Source organism: Medicago sativa, chromosome 7 (assembly GCF_051527215.1).
Source record: "Medicago sativa cultivar Bolivia chromosome 7, Bolivia_mono, whole genome shotgun sequence".
In the NCBI taxonomy this organism is placed as follows: domain Eukaryota; kingdom Viridiplantae; phylum Streptophyta; class Magnoliopsida; order Fabales; family Fabaceae; genus Medicago; species Medicago sativa.
In genome coordinates this window covers 15,778,641-15,803,213 of record NC_140755.1, presented here as the reverse complement: position 1 = coordinate 15,803,213, position 24,573 = coordinate 15,778,641, and the positions used below count along the sequence as shown (strand labels likewise).

General features: G+C 34.0%; 5 protein-coding genes across 7 annotated transcripts; 2 read left to right on the top strand and 3 right to left on the bottom strand.

Moving 5' to 3' along the window:
* The first annotated feature begins 319 nt into the window (after positions 1-319).
* On the top strand, positions 320-6,650 carry LOC146904570 (protein ROOT INITIATION DEFECTIVE 3-like). 3 transcript variants are annotated; one of them, XM_085731148.1, is made up of 9 exons: positions 320-380; positions 1,484-1,699; positions 1,816-1,929; positions 2,503-2,636; positions 2,754-2,901; positions 3,806-4,005; positions 4,818-4,945; positions 5,602-5,843; positions 6,155-6,650. In XM_085731148.1, the coding sequence occupies exons 2-9, from the start codon at positions 1,493-1,495 to the stop codon at positions 6,305-6,307; spliced, it is 1,326 nt and encodes a 441-aa protein (XP_085587274.1). In that variant the 5' UTR covers positions 320-380; positions 1,484-1,492; the 3' UTR covers positions 6,308-6,650. The 3 variants fall into 3 exon arrangements, with proteins under 3 accessions (XP_085587274.1, XP_085587275.1, XP_085587276.1); XM_085731149.1 differs by having other exon boundaries at positions 1,479-1,699; XM_085731150.1 differs by having other exon boundaries at positions 1,468-1,699.
* A 2,283-nt stretch (positions 6,651-8,933) lies between these two features.
* Positions 8,934-12,301, bottom strand: CRR2 (Tetratricopeptide repeat (TPR)-like superfamily protein). The gene is made up of 2 exons (XM_085731146.1): positions 12,168-12,301; positions 8,934-11,124 (listed from the first exon to the last, which is right to left on the bottom strand). The coding sequence occupies exon 2, from the start codon at positions 11,034-11,036 to the stop codon at positions 9,072-9,074; it is 1,965 nt and encodes a 654-aa protein (XP_085587272.1). The 5' UTR covers positions 11,037-11,124; positions 12,168-12,301; the 3' UTR covers positions 8,934-9,071.
* Positions 8,934-15,397, bottom strand: LOC146904568 (uncharacterized). The gene is made up of 4 exons (XM_085731147.1): positions 15,112-15,397; positions 12,168-14,502; positions 9,962-11,124; positions 8,934-9,855 (listed from the first exon to the last, which is right to left on the bottom strand). Exons 1-2 carry the CDS (start codon positions 15,278-15,280, stop codon positions 13,220-13,222), a joined length of 1,452 nt encoding a protein of 483 aa, XP_085587273.1. The 5' UTR covers positions 15,281-15,397; the 3' UTR covers positions 8,934-9,855; positions 9,962-11,124; positions 12,168-13,219.
* A 4,155-nt stretch (positions 15,398-19,552) lies between these two features.
* On the top strand, positions 19,553-20,944 carry LOC146904567 (uncharacterized). Its single transcript, XM_085728316.1, has 3 exons — positions 19,553-19,781; positions 20,248-20,411; positions 20,510-20,944. Exons 1-3 carry the CDS (start codon positions 19,553-19,555, stop codon positions 20,942-20,944), a joined length of 828 nt encoding a protein of 275 aa, XP_085584442.1.
* Positions 20,945-22,291: 1,347 nt separating this feature from the next.
* LOC146904566 (putative F-box protein At3g16210) lies at positions 22,292-23,651 on the bottom strand. Its single transcript, XM_085723640.1, has one exon. The coding sequence runs from the start codon at positions 23,614-23,616 to the stop codon at positions 22,438-22,440; it is 1,179 nt and encodes a 392-aa protein (XP_085579766.1). The 5' UTR covers positions 23,617-23,651; the 3' UTR covers positions 22,292-22,437.
* Between the last annotated feature and the right edge of the window lie 922 nt (positions 23,652-24,573).

The following is a 24,573-nucleotide window of genomic DNA, read 5'->3' as shown; positions in this document are numbered from 1 at the left end:
TTTTAACCCCACTTATTAAAATTTTTGGATCTGTCATTGACATCAGCGTTTTTGAAGGGTAAAATGAGGATTAGGACCAAAATTGCAAAAAAAAAAAATGATAATATAAGTACAGTTTTGTTCGATTTGAAAGAGGCGAGACCAATTTCGTGAACTGACTAGGATGTGAAGACCAAAAGTGCAATTAAGCCGACACATTAATATAAAATTTCATAAAAATTGTTTTTCATAAACGTAGTGCAATAAAAAATAAACGTAGTGCAATAAAAAATCTATAAAATAAAATGTATGTAACTATATAGTGATTGATTGACTCGTCACCCTAACTCTCACTTTCCCTCCGTCGCTCGCCGCCGTTTACACCGTCGTCTCTACAACAGGTATCCGTTACACCACCAATTTTCGTGCATCTTATTCACCTGTTTTTGTTAGTTTCATATATTCACATATTCAAAGTTAAACTTTGGAGTGTTTCAGTGAGAATCACTCTAGTATTGTTTTAGTTTATTTATTGTTAGGGTAGAGACTAGCACGAATGCAATGAACAAAAAATAAATAAATTAAACTTTTTTTTTCTTTTCAAATTGGAGAATTAAACTGAATCATGTTTGTTTGGATTGACTTATTTAAAAACAACTTATGAAATGTTCGGAAGTTCTTTTCAACTTATTTTCATAAGCTCTCCATATAGCATATAGTAAATTTTGTTAATTTGCGGCCATGGTGGAATGGAGTGTCGGATTTTTGACATAGCCAGTTTATGAAGGGATGCCTACCTTGGCATTGGCGGCACCATAGGCAGCAATGTCGTGTTTATATGGCTGGTTTTTTACCTTCCGACATCCACAACATCGAAAACAACTTATAACATATACTCCCTCCGTCTCTCAAAATGTAAGCAAATATTGGTCAACAAAAGTTAATGTATTTGGCTCAAAATTTGTACCAGATACATCAACTTATGTTGACCCATTTTTGCTTACATTTTGGGACGGAGGGAGAACATAAGCACTTATATGATAAGCATTTAATTTTATCCGAAATCCAAATAGAGTCTCACTGGTTGATTGGAAGAAATATATACAGGTATTATAAATTGTCTCAGCAAATACTTAAGTAATTCACATTTTCTGCACTCGATCGTAAGATGGTATATTGTTATGTTTTTAGCTATTAAAAAAAAGTTAACTGGACATCAACTGATGATACCGCTGGTTAATGGTTCAACTGTTTTAAACTATTCGAATCGGGACAAAACTTCGAGTGAACTGCCAAACTAATAGAGGCGTAGCCGCGTAGTAAAGACCTGTTTAAGGTTCAACAGGTTGAACTGTTTGGTCTGGTTATTAAAACACTGGGTTTTAGGTTTGCAAGGACAAATTAAGTTTTAATTTACTTGTTGAAATTAAAATGTAGTGAAAAATTTGTTCCTAGTGTTGGAACTTGTTTGTGTTAACTATGTGATAGTTATTTGGTAGGATAGTTGTGAAGGATGGTGGTTGTTTTGGCTTCATCCTCTGATGCTAGTGGTGGGATTGGATGCTGGGACCTTCACACAGGTTCTGAGCAGATCCGCTACAAATCATTTTCTTCCCCTTCTCATGGACTTGTCTCTGTTGGTGATCGTTTCCTTGCATCTTCTCAGCTTCGAGACGCAGCAACTTCCTCTGGTTCCGTTTTCTTCTGGTCGTGGTCCAAGGTCTTTTGTTTATTTATACTTGGTTTCTTTATGGATTAGTATTTGTATCCGGCAATTTTCTTAAATGATGAATGATGACGGATGATGATGTTTTTACTTGTGTGTTGTGTGTGCAGCCTCAAGTTGAAGTTAAGAGCTTTCCTGCTGAACCTATTACACCTCTTGCTGCTATTCATAGTGGCACCTATCTAGTTGGTGGAGGTTTGTCGGGTGAAATATACTTGTGGGAGGTGAGTTTTCTTCTTTTGTGTATTATTATGCATCACAGTTTGTTTCAGAATTCTGATTGTTGGTTGATTTTTTATGGAAATATTTGTTGGTTGATTTTTAATGGAAATATTTTATAAAAATTGAAGCCTGGATTGTCTGCGCCTTTGCGGCAGTATGCTGAACTTTTGTGGCATTAGGGTTTGGATAATTATGAATTGAAAGTGCGAACTGGGAACTTTGACTCTGTTTACTTTCTCAAAACATTATATTTTTCATTTTTTTTAAATTATGTTCATTTTAATTGCTAGTTAGGAGATGGAAAAATCATATAGTGAACAATTTTAATAGAGAGAAGATGGAAGACATGCTTGGAAGAATACATTTTTCAGAAACAATGATTTGGCATTTTCAAAATTTCTAAAAATGCTAGATGTGTTTCAAAAACAAAATGATTAGAAAATTATTTGATCTATATTTTCTTATGTTCATTAGTTTAAGTGAAAATGAAAGCAACAAACATGAAAAGTAAACAGACCCTTTGCTTCCCTGTTTCTTTTTCACCGTATTACTGAGTTGCCTCCGTTACTTGTTAGGTTGAAACTGGCAGATTGCTTAAGAAGTGGCATGGTCATAATACGGCTGTTACTTGCCTGGTATTTTCTGAAGATGACTCACTTCTAATATCTGGTTTTAAAAATGGAAGCGTACGAGTTTGGTCTCTCTTAATGTACTTGATACTCATCTCGTCTCTCCATTTTTTCACCTCTTATTGTTCGCTTTCCCTTGAGATTATATAGAAATGCTAACCATTGCGTAAAACACTACTATGAATCATATGGTCCAGGATATTTGATGATGTGAGAAGACGGGAAGCTAGCAAGATTTATGAGTATAGTTTTTCAGACCACACCTTGTGTGTAAATGATGTTGTGATTGGTTATGGAGGGTGCAATGCAATTATAGCTTCAGCATCAGATGATCGGACCTGTAAGGTCTGTTTTACTGTTTTTATGTGGCAGTGTTGTTGTAGAAAAGTAGATAAACAATGGAATTTATTTGTCACATCATATTTACTATAGCAAGATTAAATTGTCAATCTTTACTAGTTGAAAATATTAATCATTTATGGTTATATATCAAAACTTTCATAACGCTGGGGGGAAACCATCTGTTCTTGTTCTTGGGTGATGATGTCAAAGGTGCATTGTGCTTTATTCAAGTATAAGAGGCATCAATTTAAGGAAATTTTGGCCATGTACATAATCTTTTTTGAGATGTTTGAGTGGACTTTGATCTATATTGTCTCCCTGTGATTAATTATCTTTGAACCTGAGTTACTTTTTACACCACCGATAATTCTGTAATCTATTCCGTCTTTTTGGGTTGATTCTCGCATACAGAACTGTGCATCTCAGTTGTGTATTAATTACTACCTCTGTCCCTAATGTAGGACCCGCTTGTATTTTTCGCTGGTCCCTTTTTATAGAATCTCTTTCAAGCTTTTAACTGCACTAATTATTCTATTCCATAATATCCCTAATTATTTTGCATCAAATTATTTATTTTTTTTGCTAATATAATTATTTTTCATCTTCTTTGTAAACTTTGCAAAACAATACAAATTATTAATAAATTTCATACTACTACCAACTTTCTTAATTCCCGTAATTTAGTAAACAAGCTCCTACATTTAGGGACGGAGATAATGTTCACTGTTAAGAATATATACGAAAATCATATTTTCCAATTTAATATTTTGAAAATGGACCCAATTTTGTGGCAATAAGCTAGGTTGTTGTTGTTAATTGTTGTTTTCCAATTCACAGATTTATTTATTTTCCAAAAGACAATTCACAGATCTTGTTTCTGAATTCTAATGTGTTTTCTTTTTTTAAGGTATGGACCTTATCTAATGGAATGCTACAAAGAAATATAGTGTTCCCTTCAAAAATTAAAGCCATTGCATTGGATCCTGCTGAACATGTCCTCTATGCTGGTAGTGAAGATGGAAAAATATTTGTCGCTGCACTTAACACCACAAGAATCACTACTAATGATCAAGTTTCATATATCACTGGTTCATTTTCTAACCACAGGTTATCTTTTCACATCTTATTGTCCACTGTATTGAACTGTTGTCATCCTCTCTTTCATGATCCTTTTTATTTTCGCTAAATTTGCATATATGATATATTATTATTTCCCAAAATTTGAGTGTAGTTAACTCACCATGACTGTCTTATGCTCTCTCCTAGGAACATACATGGTAGTTACAATGCAATATTGTAACTTGTAGTTCCTAAGGGAGTAAGATTATGGAAGCATTCAGTTTTGTCCTTTGGAATTTGTGGACAAATTTGATGACTATGGGGTTCTTCCATAATGTATTTCTCAACTATGAAGAATTCAAGCAAACATTTAGGCCCTGTTTGGATAAACAATTTAATTAAGCACTTAGCAAATAAGTGCTTATGTATAAGCTAATTCTATAAAATAAAAAATTAAATAAAGTCAAACTGTTTCCATATATGCTATAAGCTGTTTTCATAAGCTATTCCAGAGGCTTGCGAAATAAAGCTGAAAACAGCTCATGGAGATGTCATTGAGTGTTTCCATAAGCTTTCCCAACAGTCGCACAAGTGCTTTTAGCCAGTTGATAAACTCAAATAGGCAAATTCAAACAGAAGCTTAGTCTTGGTGATGTTGTATCTAGGATAGTTTATGTCAGAAGAAATCACGTTTGAGTTTATCGCTGATTCAAAGTCATTAAGCTCCAACTATACCCTGATTTAATTTTGTTTGTACGTCTTATTCTCCTTTTTGCTTCTTTGCCTTGTCAATTACAACAAAAGAACTTTATTGAAGCTGTGTAACGTCATTTAACTATTTAACTTTCTCATTCTTACAGCAAGGCGGTTACTTGCTTAGCATATAGTGCTGCCGAGAATTTTTTAATATCTGGATCTGATGATGGAATAGTTCGAGTTTGGAATGCCAGTACTCATAACATCATTCGTGTGTTTAAACATGCTAAAGGTATTGCATACACTTCTTTTGATTGCGTATCTTGTTTTGTAAAGAGTCATTCATGTGCTATTTATTATGAACCTTTTTTCTGTGCAACTTTTACTTTGTCAATGCTCAATTTATTTATTTTTTCTTGCCAAATTAGAAACCGAGTTACAACTGACACTTTGCGTGTGATATGTTATAACAACTAAGATGATTATTACGATTTCTCTGTGCATAAAATTTTTACTTGATCAAAACAAATATAGGGGTATTCTTGCTCTAAACATCTCTTTTTTTTAAAAACTCTAATTATCTCAGTGTAGTTGGCACTGACAGTGTATGCATCATATATTCAACTCTTATTAATGTGCTGCTAGTGCTATTTTCCGAAGTATTTTTGTTCCATCCGTTTTTTTTACACGTGTACTTCATATTCACACCATTGGTGGTACTATGAGTAATTTGCCATTTCCCTTTGACGAAGATACTCAATTTTTCTTTTCAATATACTCTAGATGATTATATAAATGCATGCAATTTGTGTTTTTATATGCTGAACCTGCATATGCTCATATCTCATCACATTCAGGACGAGATATCAATCACTTTGTTCTCAATATTGAGTATGCTCAAGCATGCATTCTTTACGTTGTTTAATGCCAATCTTTCAAATGTTGCAGGACCAATAACTAATATTCTTGTTCTTAGTCAAGAAAATGACTCGAGTAATCCCATGTCTTCTAGCTTACAAGGAACCTCAAAAAAGAAGGGAGCCCAATTTCCTCCTCTGGAAAAGTATGCAAATTCAATAGATGAAGACTCGGATAAAACGACTATTGTCAGTCTTGGTGGTAGCAATATATGCATGGATGTTTCATACCTTAGTTCTCAAGTTATTTCTAGTTACAGTAAAGAACTTCAGGTTTGTCTCTATTGATGATTAGGTGTCTTTAATATTTATAGATATCAGTTTTTTTTTTTTTTTAATTCAGAATTTAATTCATAAAAATCGTCAAGTGTATTACACTTTCAATGAATCATGATCGTCAGATCATTAAAAATGTTTGGCTGTAATCACAACTGCTTCTAAAGTCACGCATAATTGGTTGTGATTTTCTGATGCTGTAAAGCCTTTTTACACTGACAATATATCAAAATTAAACTCATTATTTAAAGGATAGTGATTATTTAATCCTGTTTGTGAGTTAACATCTCTTTTAACCTATGTATCAGAGTCAAGGTTCAGCTGCTGCTTCTGAAATGGAGATAGAGAAACTAAAACGTGATTGCCAAAAGTCGGTACAGATGGTTAACAAATGGAAAAAAATGTATGAAAACTTGCATCAATTTTGTGTAAAGGAGATGCTAGATGGAAATGAGAAATAAGACTTGTTCTAGTCAGGCACGTTTTTAAATCTTCCGGCGTACCCTAAATAGGATTTGAACCTACGACCAATCAGTTAACAGCCGAGCGCCTCGAGTATCTTGATCCATTAGAAAGAGAAACCATATACGAATACAAATACAATTGATGTATTAATCTCTAGCTCTAGCATCACAAGGTTCCCTTCTGCAGTTTGTTTTGTTTCCTCTTATTTTATTATCAGTAAATTTTTGGGTTCCCTTACTATGCCATATTGTTTATTAGCCTCTCTGCCTTTGAGTCTTACATTGAGAATCTTCATCCCTTTTGTTATGAGTATTATGTAAACCACGTCTTCATATAAAATCTTAAGACATTGAATATTTGAGCACATTTTTTTTTTTATAAATCATTCATTTAGTTTATTCTTAGCCATACTTGGTCGACATTGGACTGCTCACTCACTTGTATTTCAATATCTTACTCTTTTCACTTCGCCGAAAGAGCAAGTTTGATTGTAGTCTTTTCAGATTTAAATTGGATGCATTACTGTTGTATTTTTTTTTATAATTATTGTTCATTATTCAATTATGTATTATATAAAAAAAATTAAGCACACATTTATTTACAAAACTATTTAATTTACGCATATGTAACTTTATGTAAAATTTAGGGTTAAATATGTCTTTGGTCTCTATGAATGTCAAATTTTCATTTTAGTCCCTCTAAAAAATTTCTTCAACTTTTAGTCCTCCAAAAGTTTTTCATCTTCACTTTTGGTCCCTCCTTTAAATCATAAGTAGAATTCATATTTTTGAATAAAATTGTGCAAAAAAAATTATATTATAAGAATCTCTTCCAAAAAAAATTAATGAATTTTTCTAGAAATGTGTATAACATTATGACAATCTCTCCCAAAAAAAATTAATTTTTTTTTAACAAAACATGAATTAAATATGAATTTTTAAACACCAAAAACAAAAAAGTTCATATTTAATTCATATTTTGTTAAAAAAAAATAATTTTTTTTGGGAGAGATTGTCATAATGTTCTACACATTTTTAGAAAATTTCATTAAAAAATATGAAGGTTAGACATGAGTTGACCGAAAAGGAGAGACCAAAAATAGTTTTATGGAAGTTTAAATTTGCATATAACAAAAAACAAAAACAAATTTTATTTAAAAAAAACACTATTTTTAGTTTAATTGAAAAGGAGTAAGTAGAAGTAATTGAAAAAAGAGTATAATTTACAAATTGTAACATTAAAATATCAAAACGAGAGTTAAATTGGACCGAATTGGTAAAGTTCAACCCTTAACAGTTTGTTTATTGGTTTGATCCCAAGATTGAACCGATTGAACTGCGGTTGGTTCAACTAATTTTTGAGAGTTGCTTTTTTGACAAAGAATACTTCCAATTGGCACATGAAAATGACCATATTACCTCTGGCGGTAGTTAACTACCGCTGGACAAGCCGGCAGTTAACTGCCGCTGGGACCCAGCGGTTGTTAACTACCGCTGGAAACCTTCTCAAATCCAAACGCACGCACCACTCTGTGACCATCAGAAAAACTTCATTTCTATTTCTTCTGTACACTTCCTTCTCCATTTTCCAGAACTTCCCATCATTCCTGTTTCTTTCTATATCTTTAAAATCCCTTTGTAACCACATACCATTTATTCATTTGATTATGAACAAATTCAAAATTAAATAAAAAAACCTAAAAATGGTAGAAATGTTGAGAAATTATTAATTGAATTGAATTGAATAGAGGGGAAAAAGGAAGAAGATGCCACTGTTATTGAAGTCGGAAAGAGTGAACAAAGAGAGAGCAGTTGAGAGTGAATTGAAAGAGTAGATTGCAAAATTGTTCATGGGTTTGTCCCAATTGATGCTCGTGGGCTGATCCCAGTTCAATTCCATGGTTCTCGCCGAAGCCTAAATCATGATTATGGTACAACAAGCACCCACGTCAAAGGAGGAAATTACGGTGAGGTTCCACTTTCCATTCCAATTCCAATAAAGAGATTAAGCAATTCACCCTTGAGTTTTTGAAAGAAATAAGCAGTATTACATTCCGTGAACAAGTTTCAGTGTCACATAACAAAAGAAGAAGTGAACAAGTTTTCGTAAACAAGTTTTCAATTTCAGTCTCAAATAGAAGAAGAAGAAGAAGAGGGGGTTGTTGGGGGATGAAAAAGTGGCAGAAACAAAGTGAGTTTGTACGGTAAAGCAATTTTCCAGCGGTAGTTAACTACCGCTGGGTCCTCAACGGTAGTTAACTGCCGCCGGGTCCTCAACGGTAATTAACTACCGCTGAGGGTATTTTAGTATTTTCCATGTGTCAATGTGAACTTCTCCAGGTCAGAAAAGCAAGCTTCCTAATTTTTTGATTCACTTTTATTTTTACCATCCAGTTCAACCACAATTGAACCATGACTCGAACATCTAACCAGTTCAATCTCCAATCCGATTTTTAAAAAATTGTTACTATCTCTAGCGCCAACATAAATATACAAGATTTATTTGTATTCACCCATCAGTATAAGGTTTTGAAAGGAAAAAAAAAAAAAAAAAAAACTCCTACCATAGTGTTTGATTTGAGTACTTATGATGAAGTGATTAGATTACTCATAAGGATTTTCATTGTTTTAATTAAATGTTGTATTTCCATGCATTGTAAAAAGAGACAAAAAATTACAGTGCAAACTCAACTGGGTTTCTGTTACTATATTAGAATTACTCTCATAAGGATTTTAAATGCTAAGCTTTTTCTGCTAATAACTACCAATAGTCACCACAGGAACAAACTCCATCTTTAAAACAGTGGAACCTATTCACATCTCTAAGAAGAATCTCTCTGTTAGTAAATTTCGAAACAAACTTCATAAAAGCATGACAATCTTCACACAATCTCAGGTTGTTTGAAATCCTAATGATTTCACCTTTTGAAGTATTAATGAGTCCGAAAGCAACGGCAAGCTTTCCACTATGTCCCAATACAATTCTTTCCTTCTCTTCTTCATCAAGATCGTAAGTAACAACGTTTGTCTGTGGAACATAACCCTGATTCTTGATCTCGGTTAACAGTGTAATAAGGAAAGCACGAAGCTCTTCGATTTGTGGGTTATACTCTTCAATAGAGACAAGCGAGTATATCTTCCTTTTGACTTCAATCCAGCTGCAACTTGGAATCTTTTGCAAGCCGCGAGATTCCAATTGTTTCCTTACACGCCTTACATCGTTCCACATCCTAGATTTTGCGTAAATATCTGATAAAAGCACGTAATTGCCAGCATTCTTAGGCTCCAACTCAAATAGCATAGCGCTTGCTCTTTCAGCAACCTCGACATTACAGTGAATCCTACAAGATCCAAGAAGCGAACCCCAAACCGTTGGTCCAGGTTTGAAATCCATATTTTGTATTAATTCAATTGCTTCATCAAACCGATTAGCTCGGCCAAGAATATCCACCATACAAGCATAATGCTCCATTCTTGGATGGATTCTGTACTTAGTAAGCATAGATTCAAATAAAATCTTTGCCTCTTCAACAAGGCCTGCATGGCTGCAAGCACACAAAACAGTAATAAATGTTATGTAACTCGGCGAAACTCCTCGGTTGATCATATTTTCAAAAATTTGGATGGCTTTCTTTCCAAAACCATGCATACCATATATGGAAATCAAAGAATTCCACGAAATAACATCACGTTTCTTCATATAATCGAACACTCGTTGTCCCGTCGAAATCTCACCACATCTTCCATACATTGTTATAAGGGTGTTAAGAACCGGAAGTGTAGAATCAAGACCCCTTCTAAGGACATAGGCATGGACCAGCTTTCCATGTTCCAATGCAGCAAGACCTGCACAAGCTTGAAGGACACTCACCATTGTTATTGGATTCGGAACTGTATCACATGCCTCAAGCATCATTATCTGAAAAAGTTCCAATGCTTTCATAGGCATTTCATTCTTTGCATAACACGCAATCATCGCACTCCACGAGACAATGTTCTTATCAGGCATATCACCAAACACAGAACTTGCATAGGATACATAACCAAACCTAGCGTATACATCCAACAAAGTCGTCATAACGTGAACATGTCCTTCATAGCCATGTCGCAGAATATGAGCATGAATCTCCTTACCCTTCCGAAGAGGACAAATTGACAACTCCGAAACAACACAAGCTTTAAGAACATACGTATACGTGAACCTGTTCGATGGGATCCCAATCCAATTCATCTGACCATACAATTCTAACAAATCTTCACCGCGACTCGCCATTGCCAACGCTCGAAATATTGCATTCCAAACAAATATGGTTTTTTCACGAGTTTCATCGAACACCTTACAAGCATGATCAACAGACCCTAAATCACAATACATGTTGATAAGTTTAGTAGCCAAATACGGGTCTTGATCGAGACCACTACCGACAAGACGGTGATGAACATCAACGCCGTCAGAAAGAGAGTTCTGTTCTATACAAGAATTTATCAAAAGCTCGAAAGTCTTTTTAGTAGGATTCGGCTCGCAACACAAGAGCTGAACGGCTTGCTTAAGATTGCCACCTCTACACAACGATTGAATCAAGTCATCGTTGTTGTTGCTCTTAATGTCTTTCGTAGGATAGCCTGAAGCGTTCAGTGAAACAAAAGATACATGTGAAGTGTAGCGACATGGATAGCTTTGAAATGGACCATGTCTTACAAGTTGGGGCAGTTGAAGCACCTTCATCAGATGTTTACAACCACTTTTCCACACTAAGTTAGTCAGTGTTGCTGCTATTTTACAGTCACATATGCATCAAAATCTACGGTATTACCTGTTAGTAGCAAATAACTTAAGGTTACACAAAGAACTTCTACCAATCAAAACCCTAAATTTCAAATTGAGCAAACATTCAATTCGGTTCATAAACAAGTGTTGACAATTACAGATAGCAGAAAATAGCGGTTTGTTTAAATTCCACTACGCTGCAGTGCTGTAGCACTGTAATAGCCGCTACTTTGACAACATTTTATATTAAATAGCACATCACAAAACAATAGCCTTTGGCTACTATAGCCATTATTTGACAAAACTGCCCAAACCTATCTCTCTAATTTAGTCCCTGAACAATAGAAACATACTAGACAATCCCTCAACTATTTCAATCCATCAAGTTAGTTTCCGAACTGTTGTTCTCTCTCCTTAAAACAATAGAGTGACTGATCATAGCTTAGTGACTATTTACTATATTTTATAGTTGAAGGGCTAAATAGGAGAGAAAATGATTCTTTAGTCCTTGACTATAGAAATATAATAAACAACTATGTAGCACGGATACTTCAAATTGAAGGTGTGTCAGATTTCCGGCACGTGCCAGTGTCCGATACCGACACCGACACCGACACATGTTGTTACATTCAAGAATTCTATTTTCTCAAATTATTATTGGTGTCAACGTATTAGCTTCAGTGACGTGTTTGGTGTCGGTGTCAGTACTTCATAGATAAACAATACATAGTCCCTAAACTATTCTCAATCCAAAGAAGTTAGTTTTTGAACTATCATTTTGTCTCATATTTATAAAACGATAGAGAGATTAACATAATGGATTGCATAGTTGAGAGACTATTATCATAATGGATTGAAATTTCATTGTTTCAAATACAAGATAAGAATATAAGCAAAAGATACAATTTTGACTTCAAGAACAACAAAATAAGGTTACTGGGTCATCAAATTTCATCACAATATAAAAAATCCATTTCACCATTTCATTCAAAAAAAAGTAGTAAAATCTATACAGATTTTAACTATGAATAATATTCACAGCAACAGAGTAAAACAAGAAGAAAAGATGAATAAGGTTTTGAGGGTTACCAGAGAAACAGAGAGAGGATAGTTGTGTTGTTGAAGAGGCTATGGTTGTTCTTGGTTGTTGTTACTGCGAGAGATAGTAGAGTGAGTGTTTCTCTCTGTTTGTTTCAAAGCAAAGAGAAACAATAACGGACCACAAAGAAAAACATGGACGCTGGCTTATTCAACAAACATTGTTAGATATTTTTTCTTCTCAAAAAATAAACATGTTTGGATATTTTGTAAAATAAAAAATAAACATGTTTGGATATTTTATTTTAACTTTAAATGTATTTTTTCCCACTATTTTGCAAAAATTGAAGATTTTGTCCTCTATTTTATAAATGGGTAACCGTCATTTTAATCCTTGAATGTGTAAAGTAGTCATGATAGTCCATCAATGTATCAAAATTTTAAAATAATTTTTGATTAGGCACTTTGTTAGTCAAAATAGTCTTTGATTATCAATCTTCTCTTTTATTTTTTCAATATGAGAAAATTTTACTATAAACAAATTGAATCCACTTTTTCCAATTAAAATACTCTACGGTATTGATTATTGATGAGTCCATATCTAGAACAATTCAAGGATCAACAGTACACACAATAATACTACCAATAATAATAATAATTTACAATATTGAAGCTCAAAGGTAACCTTATCCTTAAAATTTATTACATCAGTGATGTTTAAATTTTTTTCAGTATTAGTCACTAAACATCATAATAAAGTAGAAAAAAGAAAACAAATAGTGCCACATGGAAGGAGTTATTACAGAATTATACATGGATATTATTAGCTGCTATATGTAAATATCCAAGTTTGTAATTGAAATTGCAGGAATGTATCAATTTAGTCCCCTCATTGTCAATATTTTAAAATAATCACTGGAATTGCAAAATGTTAAACAAGTTCGTCCTGGATATGTTATCAAATGCACCCCGATGTAATGAATTTAATGACATTCTAGTCCTTCGGCAATTTTAGTGATCATTTTGAAATATTGATAATACGAGGGACTTGATTGATACAATCCTCTAACTTCGATGACCAATTTGAGTATCTACTCATTTAGTTAAGGAGAAACATTCTTTGTAGAAGCGGGAGGTGTGCCACTGCCAGGTGGAGGGAATAGTGGAGGAAAAGGAAAAGCCAATCCTGGAGGTGATGAAGGTGGTGGTGAAGGACTTAAACCTGGTACCGACGGAAAAGGAAACAATGGTGATGATCCTGATGGAGGTGGCTGAAATGGATTATTAGGGACTAATGGTGTTGGAGTTGGTGGTTGAAATGGGTTAGGAATTGTTGGTGTACTTGGTGGTTGTAATGGATTATTAGGGACTAATGGTGGTGGAAAAAATGGATTAGGAGGAAGGTTAAAGGAATCAAGGTTAGTTACTTTTTTTTCATCTAATGATTCAACATTTTTTGAAGTTTTTGTTGATTTGGATTTGGATTCATCACTAGCCTTTCCACTAGGGACTAGTGGTGACAGTATTGGTGGTAGAATTTGATGTAATAAAGGAATTGTTGGAGGAAATGGATTAGGAACAAGTGGTGTACTTGGTGGTTGTGATGGATTATTAGGGACTAATGGTGGTGGATTAGGGACTAATGTTGGTGGTTGTAATGGATTATTAGGAACTAATGGTGGTGGTTGAAATGGATTAGGAATAGTTGGTGTACGTGGTGGTTGTAATGGATTATTAGGGACTAATGGTGGTGGGAAAAATGGATTAGGAGGAATGTGAAAAGTATCAAGGTTAATTACTTTTTTTTCATCTAAAGATTGAACATTTTTTGAACTTTTAGTTGATTTGTATTTAGATTCTTCATTAGTCATTCCACTAGGGATTAGTGGTGACAATTCTGGTGGCAATATTGGTGTAAGAATTTCAGGTACTAAAGGAACTGGTGGGAGGAAAGGAAGAACACCACTAGGGGGGTTTGGATCTTGAAGTGGGGGTGGGAAAGAAGGATCAATTTTTGGAGGAAGTGAAGTTTTTTTCAAAGAATCAAGAAGCTTTTTTGTGTTTTGAACAACACTTGGTTTTTGGTTACATAGATTTGGTTGTTTAAGTGGTTTGAATGAGAAAAACCCTGCTGAGAATATGTGTAGTCCTTGTTTTCTTGATTTTAGGTGAAGTGATGAAGATGAGGCTGCTGAGGCTATAGAACAAAATGGTTCATTGCTGCTTACTAATTTCACTACACATCCTTTGATTCTCTTCACATGTTTGCTCACTGAGAATGGAAGTTGGATTTTGAATTCACCATGCTCATTTGTTTTGACTTGTTTCTTGAATCTTGGTTTTGAAATTTCATTTCCATCTTTGCATTCTACTTCAACTGATGCACCTGCACACAAGAATATTTTTTATAGGACAATAACATAACATCAACATAAAATTTAGACAACACAACACCTGAAAGCTATGTTTTAAACACTGGAGCGAAGATCGAATAGGTGAGACGGGCATGATTTAATTGGTTAAACTTACGGTTGAACTACAGTTCAATTAGACTGCAATGTAATCGAGATTAAACCAACCGGCAAACTAGTCAGCTCTTAATTGGTTCAACCGGGCGGTTCAATAGGGTTTTTAAGTAATCGAGATCAAACTAACCGGCAAACTAGTCAGCTCTTAAATGGTTCGACTGGCCGGTTCATTAGGATTTTTATAATATTGCATGAAAAGGTCGGCCTATAAAGTACTTAACACCCAACACGACAGTGACAAATCAACACCAGTAATAATTTAAAAATAATAACAATTAGATGTAATCATATGTGTCACGTGTCAAATACCAAACACACTTTCAATCTGAAGTGTTACGTAGTTTTTTCTTAAGCAACATGTATTACATAGTTGTTATCTAATTTAGAAGCTTGTATAGATTATATAGATATAAAATTGAATTCCCTTGCAAAATAAAATAAGACAATTAAGCAGTTGAGAAATGGACCTGAAATGAAATGATTTCCCATGGAGAAATCCTGTTGAAAACATGTGTCACAATAAACAGTACCAACCACAACAGCAGAAAGAGGCTTCTTGTGATGATGATGATGACTAGCCTCAGAAAATGTACCAAATGTTACAATCAGAAACAGTATTACAAGGAACCAAGACATTCTAAGGTTTGTCCTCTTACAAACTCTGTCTTTGAGTAAATTGTGCTTTAGAAAACAATTGAGGGTATACAATATCTTACTGTGGTATGTATGTTCATATGATCCCTCTTTATCTTTAATATTGACACCACAGACTAATATATAGTAGTTTTACAAGTTGAGTCCTAACAAGGCTATTTATGCTTATCATGAAAAAGTCACTCAACTGTAAACTCTAATGCAGTAATTGTAGGTTTGTTTTCCCATCACCAAACAGTTAGGAATTAAAAAAGGTAATGTACCAATTGGGACACTTTCTTCGTACCCAAAACTTCATAGTTGTCTGTGTGAGTTTAAGTGGTGTTTGTCACTTCGTCTACATACCAAAAAGAAAAATAGTACTGCACCAATTGGGTTGATATAAATGGTTCGACATTCCGCTCACATTTACACCGTGACTTGGTTTTAAGTTCGCAATTCTTCAATTGATAGGTCACACATAAATTTTATTATAAATCTTCAATGGATTTGATGGTTCTCTTTGATCTTACATTTCGTGTCCACCCCTTATCTATTTTTCTTTAACAAAATAAAATAAAAAGGGGTAATGTTTTAGATAAAGAGAGAAGCTCCTAGCTAGTGTGTGTTTAATTTAATGGATATATGTTTGTTTCTTTGTTGGTATGTGAAAATGCCAAAAGGTTTGTATATGGTTGGGACCTTGTGTTGATTCACGAGATAAAGCAAAGCCACCTAATCTGTGAACATAAGCAAGACGTGACACATTGAGAGGGTTGCTAAACACAGAATGAGAAAATATCAAACATTTTTAAAAAAATTTAAAGGCAAATATTTTTAGAATATATGAAATTAAAATAAAAGTTATAGAAGTAATAAAAAATTAGATTGAATATAAAATAAAGGGTAAAATATGTTTTTTATCCCTGCAATTATAGGTCATTTGATTTTTCATCCTTGAGCTTACTAATCCTCTCATTTTGCCCCTGCAAATATTAATCATTTGAAAATTCGTCTTAATCACGTTTTTTTGATGAGGTGGATAGTCATTAGCAAAAGTCACACCAAAAAGACCATGTTGCCCTCATTTGCTTCAACTTTCTGTTACTTCTTTCTTTTCTTTCTGTTGCCCAAAAATTAAAAAAAGCTTTTTCTCAAACACAGGTGACGAACAGCAAGAGATCATCAACACAAATTAAATCGAAGTGAATCCTAACCCAGCAAAATTCTCTTCTCTCCAAAACCCACATCTTCACAACCTCCTCTTCCATGTTCGCTTTTAATTCATAACCCAGCAACAACAACAACAACAAACTTCAAACACACAACACAAACTCATAAATGAAAAAAAATTCCAAATCATTAAATCAAGAAATTCATTTGCTTCCCCATTAACTCAAATCCTCCTTCACGTAGTTCAATTATCAGTGAATCTCAACGTCGTCTTTCCGGTCACGATTCTCACCACTTGCTCCTCAATCCTTACCTACATGTAGATCCACGCACTTGAACTCCGATTCTCCCCAAACTCGCAATCTCGTTGACGAATACGAATCTCAAAAGGATAAACTCCCAATCTTGTTGACGAATCCGGCTGCGAAATCTCGTCTTGATTTCACTCAAAAGGATAAAGTTGTAACTCAGAATAATTCAATTAAAGAAGAAATTGAAATTGATTCTGCTCAATTTCTGAAGAACCTGATTCTGCTCCACAATCGTCGGATCAATTGAAAATCAAAAAGAGAAAGGAGTAAGGTGAAAAAACGGTGAACAGAGATGTGTGTGAAGAAGCGGCAGAATTTTCACTGTTTCCGAATTTCAGTTTCAGAATTTCATTTTAATTTTAAATTTGTAATTATTTTTGTTGATTTTGAAGCGACGGATATGTCTGGAAACTGATTGTCCAAGTTCCAAGCAGGTTTTTGGAGAAAATAAGAAGGAAAATAAGAAGGAGGAAAAGAACGAGTGAAGAAGAGAAGGAGATTGAGGGAAGAAGGCAGGGGTAATTGTGACATTTCACGTTTGTCTTTGTTCATTAAGGGCAAAATGGTCAATTTAGGTGGTATTTGTTGACTCATAATAGCCTTTTACCAATCAGCTCGTGCCACGTCACTTCTATGTGACTAATGACATGCCACGTCAGTAATTAAACGTGATTAGGACGAATTTTCAAATGATTAATATTTGCAAGGGCAAAATGGGAGGATTAGTAAGCTCAAGGATGAAAAATCAAATGGACTATAATTGCAGGGATGAAATGCATATTTTACCCTAAAATAAAACACTTTAAAGGTTTTGATTCACATGATAATTTAAAGAACGAGGTGTTTAAAAAGAAAATTTTTTTGGTGAACAAAAAAAAATAACTTTAATTGTAATTTATAAATATCTCATATAATTATATTTAATTTTGACTAAAAAAAGTTAAATATATGAAACCTTTAATTAATATTTTAATTGATCTAAAAAATTGGAATATGGATGAGACTCACCAATCATAAAGTGTGTGTGTCTATATATATATATATATATATATATATATATATATATATATATATATATATATATATATATATATATATATATACACACACACACACTTATACTTTGATGAAATTTGTCTTATAATTATCATTTATTTAAAAATGTAACCAAAAAAGAAATCACTTTAAAATATTATTTGTAACTAGTGAGATTAATATATATTTTTTAATTAATAACTTAAATATTGTTAAAAAAGGATAAATTGTAAATAAAATACTTTAAATGAAGGGTGAAATTGAAAAGGAAAAAGTCGGCTCAAATTCATGCTAACTTGTGCCCTTAGGACACAAGTTAAGAAGTTAAAAAAGGAATTAATCAAAAAATGCACAAGTTAAAAAGATAAAATTTAAAGCTTTCAAAATTAAGAATGTACAATTTCCAAATTTTTTATTTCTACTTTTGGTTTCTTATCTTGTACCCTTATGGCACAAGTTAACATTAGAATAGTATATGAAATTCTTTAAGAGAGGTTCTAGGTTCAAAATAGAAGGATATAGGTGAAAAATAAACAATCTTACTAGACTAATGTGTCATTCTAATGAAGTTGAGGATAATAATCTCCTCAAAATGGATGACAAATCTTTAATAAATAATATAGATTGTCATTGTAAAATTAAAATCAATTTAATTAAGGTGTTTTAAGTATAAATTTGAAGACACAAATTTATATAATTTATCGAATGTGATACAATTTTGCCAATAATTAAATTGCGAAAATACACCTAAATTACAGTAAACATGAATATAGGCATAAAACCGTAAACAAATTTTTTTGTTGAAGGAATATATTTATTAGTATATTATTTTAAAGTTTTAATAGAAATTAGAAGCAACAAGAAACAACAAGAGATTTAGGGTCAATTTTTGACCCAAAATCTTCCCTCTAACTCGTTTTACTATTTCCCTTTTATTGAAATAAGTGATTTTCACATCTATTTCGTTTTATTTTGTGATTCCGTCGTCTTCGTGCGACGTTGGTTGTTCGTCGACTTTGTGCGACGTTGTTTGTTTTTCTTGTTTCTCTCAGGTATTTGATCGCTTTAGATTGTCAGATCAGCTTCGATCCAGTGTAGATCCAATCAACGACTTTGGCGTCATCCACGTTGCAGATCCGAAAACATGGTTATTTCGGAGATTTAAATATAGTCATATGTGTATGCATTTGTACTTTGCCGTTTTATGCTATTAACATGGATGTTGTGAGCCTGTTCACAGATTCATCCTTTTTATTTTTAGCGAATTTGCATTATATCGATGTACTCTTTCAATTTGAATGAATGAATATCTTTTATTTTGTCAAAAAAAAAAACAACAAGAGAAATTATTTGAGGAGGAGAAACCATAAACAAAGTTTTCATATCTAAATAGGGTGCCGTTTAGCTTGGTCCTGTTGAGATATTGGTCCATGATGGACCAAATTTTTCTACTATTTGATTAGACTATCTGAGAAAATCTTATCATGGTCCATCAACATCAAATCTAGCTCATCAACTCTCTCTCATTGCACTCTCTTCTTCTTCCTTTATCCATGTAAAAAATCCATTCATAATTGAAGTTGAATTTGTTTCTTTCATTGTTGATCTTTTGGCCATTGATTTCTAAAGCGTTAGAGAAGCTTATTAGCTTTCTTGTATACTTTCAACAATTTTGTAATGGGTTATGTACATAAACGAAGAGTCTTACTTCCTATGCATGTAAAGTTATGCATTAGTTTTCCATCTCTCAGGTTACATGGTTGGGACGGCCAACCCGGTGGTTGTTTCTCATCTTCAATTTGCTGACGACACTCTGTTGTTAGGTCACAAAAGTTGGGCTAATGTTCGTGCTCTGCAGGCGACTCTTATCATTTTTGCGTTGATGTCGGGTTTGAAAGTGAACTTTAATAAAAGCTTGTTGGTGGGAATTAATATCTCTGATTCTTGGTTGAGTGAGGCGGCCTCCGTGTTAAGTTGTAAAGTGGGTAAGATTCCTTTTTTGTACCTAGGTTTGCCTATTAGGGGTAATCCTCGGAGACTGTCGTTTTGGGACCCTGTTGTGAATCGTATTAAATCTAGACTGTCGGGGTGGAATAGCCGGTTTCTCTCGTTTGGTGGTCGCTTGATGCTCTTGAACGCAGTTCTGACTTCTCTGTTTGTCTATGCTCTTTCCTTCTTCAAAGCTCCATCAGGTATAATCTCTTCCATTGAATCTTTGTTGAATAAATTTTTTTTTGGGGGGGGGGGGGGGGGGGGGGGGGAGTGAGGACCGTAGGAAAATTACTTGGATAAATTGGAATATTGTTTGTTCTAAAAAGGAGTTTGGGGGCCTGGGGGTCAGGAAGTTGAAGGAGTTTAATGTAGCGTTGCTAGGGAACTAGTGTTGGAGGTTGTTAGTGGATTGAGAAGGGTTGTGGTATCATGTTTTCGTTGCCCGTTATGGTGAATTAGGTGGAAGGTTGGAGGTTGGGGGCCGGAGTTGTTCGTCTTGGTGGAGGGAGGTTGGGAGGATTTGTGAGGGGGTTGGCGATGTAGGGGGTGGGTGGTTCGGTGGTAGTGTGCTTAGAAAGGTGGGGGATGGTGCTGATACGTTGTTTTGGTTGCATAGGTGGTTGGTGAGGTTCCTTTTAGTGTGTGGTTTCGTAGGTTGTTTGACTTAGCTGAGAATAAAACCATTTCGGTGTTGAATATGTTCTCTCTTGGCTTGGAGCAGGGAGGGGAAGGATGGAGGTGGAGACGTAGGTTGTGGGCATGGGAGGAGAATTTATTAGAGGAGTTTAGGGCTTTACTACTTGATGTTTCTTTGTTGCCTAATGTTTCAGATAGATGGGTGTGGTTACCTGACCCTGTCGGGGGTTATGCTGTTCACGGAGCTTATGATTTATTAACAGAGGGTGGCAATCCTACCACGGACAACGATCTGGAGCTAGTTTGGTATCATCAGGTTTCGTTAAAGGTCTCAATTTTTGCTTGGCGTCTTCTTCGGAATCGGTTACCTACGAAAGCAAATTTAGTAGCTCGTGGTGTTCTCAATTCCGAGGCGACTCTTTGTGGTACAGGATGCGGTCATGTTGAAACAGCTGATCATTTGTTCTTATCTTGCTCGAATACTGTTTTGTTAAGTGGCAGCAGGTGCGCATTTGGCTAGGGTGTTTGGAGGCTGATCCCAATAATCTTTCAGATCATTTGCTGCAGTTTACTTACTTGACAGGTGGTGGTAGAGCTAAACGCTCCTTTATGCAGCTTATCTGGCTTCTGTGTACCTGGATTGTGTGGACAGATCGTAATAATCGTTTGTTTAATAATGTTGTAACGGATGTTCCTGGGTTGTTGGATAAGATTAAATTGTTATCGTTAGGGTGGCTAAAAGCTAAAAAAAACCAGGTTTGTTTATGGTACTCAGAGGTGGTGGTCAAGTCCTATGGCATGTTTAGGCATTGGCTAACCACTGCTGGTTTCTTAGTCTGTTGTTTCGGAAACTCTTTATATTTTTTGTAGTAGTTTTTTAGGCACATCTTGTGCTTGGAAAATGCTACGGTGTTGTTAATATAATCCCATTTTGATTTGTTCAAAAAAAAAAAGTTTTCCATCTCCCCTCATTAATTTTTTTTTCTTCACTAAAACTTATTTTTTGATAAAAAAATATTTGACTCTTTGATTATTTTATTTTTTGGACTTGTTGTTTTCCTATCTGGCTTTCAACGTTTATATAAGTTTATATTTTTTTATTGAGTAATTATAAGTTTACATAATGTTTATCTTATTCAAGAAATTAATGTTAATTTAAATTGACAAAATTCTAGTAAATCAGTGAGATCGATAAGATGGATGATCTAAGATATCAAAATTATTTATGACAAGAAATTGTACCATTTTTCTTTCAATTTTTTTTTTTTTTTTTGGATTGAGCTTTTGTTAAAAATGAACCAGAAAAAAAGATTGTTGTTGTATTCCATAGTTGGAAGATAAAGAAGAGAGAAGATGCAATGAGAGGGATAGAGTTGGGGTTAGATTTGATATGTCTGGAACATATTAAGATTTGGTGGAAAATTTAATCAAATGGTGGAAAAGATTGGTCCATGATGAACCAATACTTTTAAAGGTCCATTTTATAAGGAACCTCCAAAGAGAAATGCTTATTAGTGTCAATCCGTACCAATAAACATGTCTCTTTTTATTTTTCACCTTACTAATAAGCATATCTCTGTCCTCGTGAGCTTAGCTCAGTTGGTATGGACAATGCATAATATATGCAAGGTCCGGGTTTCGAACCCCGACCACCACAAAAAAAAAAACATCTCTTTGGATTTTTCACTAAAGTAAATGACCCGCTTAAAATACTTAGTGTCAATCCTTAGTTTTCACGTTAGATTCAACAAAGGCATTCGATTCAAATACTTGTGCACAATATTTGATACATTCAAATTCTATATTTATTTTGTTCTATATTAATCAATTGAAATAAGTAACAATTGAGTAGATTGTCAAAATGAAATTGATAAAGCAAAATCTTTAACATCAAATGGTTTCTTGAATTGTCTTACACTTAATAGTATTATGATATGCTTAAATGAAAGGCCCCTTTGATTACAAAGTAACAACCACAATCATATGACACTTGGGTGAAAACACGAAATTAAATTACTCATTTATTTCTTCGATTGGAAGAAGGCTCTCTTTATAAGTTACTGTCTTTCCTGAAAATTTGCCTCTGACAAAACTGAACTCCTCAACCATCTTAGTGCTTAAACTAAAAAAGATCAGTTGTCCATCTTCATTTGTAAAGAATATATTCCCTTTCCATCCAGCTCCAATAGGATACACAATGATAGATAAAGGCCGGAAACTAAAGAGTTTAAACCACGATTCCTTCACACCAATTTCACCCAAAATAGATATTTGAAAAGTACCTAAATTTGGATAATTTGAAATCAAAGCAAGGGACCCATTTAAAACCATCAAGTGACTTAAAACAAATCCAACATCAAAACTATCATTTTCTAAGGGTGCAAGTGTTGTTACGAATTCCTCTGTGCTCAGGTCAAATGACAAAAGATATGCTTCATCATCATCATCACCATCCTCATTTTCATTCCACCAGTGAACCATTCCATCTAGGAACACTCCGTTTTCTTTGTAATTTAAAGGGATATCATAATCAAGTTTCCTCCATGAGTTACTATGGAGGCTATATATCTCCCAAAATTGGTCATCATTTATATTGCCTAATGACAATACATCAATGTCAAGTTTTTGATAACACACCACCTGTCGAATTATCTTATAGTCATCTGTAACACAATCATAACCAAAACCATGTCTAAGTAAATCAACATCCATATGTGGGACAAATTCAAAAGGGCTAGTAGGAATAACCTTGAATTCTTGAGTAGTTGGGTTCCACAATACAACTCTTGCATTAGGTTGGGAGTAATTAAGTAGACATAAAATCCCATTAATACTACCAGATCCCGAAATAACAAATTTAGGTTCCATCTCTTGAAATGGATTTGGCAAATCTAACTTGGTTCCATTCTCAAACCTCTCACTCGAAAGAGAATATAACACAGATCTATCATCAGGAACATACTGATGTAGGAGGATAGATGTATCCTCATAGTAAGAATGGTTATTAGATAAGAAATTGTTGCGGAACAAGCTTATGAAAGAAGGGTTTTCAAACAAAGTCGACCATGATTTGCGTACACATCTAAAACGATTCAAAGATTTCAGAGATAATTTTGAAAAAATTGGCAGGGCAAGATCATCAGGGATATAATTGCTAACCTTTTTATTCCTTGCAATCACTGATTTCTCCATATTCGCACCGGAAGAAGGAGGCGCCAGTTGAAATAAGAAAGAGGTTAACGATGAGGAAATAAGGAGGCGGCTGATAGAACAAGAAGAAATGAAGTTTTATGAAAATTTAGGGTTTCTCATAGTGGGCTGGGCCTTTTTTTTTTTTTAATACACAAGGGTTGGGCCATCTTTATTCTTGACCTAACAACCACAATCATATGGCGCTTGGGTGAAAACACGAAATTAAATTACTCATTCATTTCTTTAATTGGAAGAAGACTCTCTTTATGAGTTACCGTCTTACCCAAAAATTTACCTTTAACAAATCTGAACTTCTCAACCGTCTTAGTGCTTAAACTTAAAAATATTAGTTGTCCATCTTCTTTCGTAAAGAACATACTCCCTCAATGGGATGCACAATGATAGATAAAGGCCGAAAAATGAAAAGTTTAAACCACGATTCCTTCACACCAAATTCAGCCAAAACATATATTTGAAAAGTACCTAAATTTGTTTAATTTGAAATCAAGCAAGGGACCCATTTAAAACCATCAAGTCTCTTGAAACAGATCCAAAATTAAAACTATTATCTTCTAAGGGTGCAAGTGTTGTTATGAATACTTCAATGCTTAGGTCAAATAACAAAAGATATGCTTCATCATCGCTATCATTGCTTTCATTCCACTAGTTTGAACCACCAGTCAAAGCATATTTAAAATAGAACAATAACATAATCAAATCTGAAATAAAATATATATTTTTTTATTTTGCTTAATTGTTTTAGCGTCTTATTTTATCATGATCACACAAATATTCATTTTTTATATAAAAAAATAATCATATTCCCTTTTTTAAAATTGATTTTTTCTCTCTTAGCCCCATTTTAAAAATCGATTTTTTTGTCTCTTAAGAGTCACATTTGTCGTATCTTTGGTTCCAACTAATTTTTTTGGCTTAAATAACAATTCCAAAAGGCCA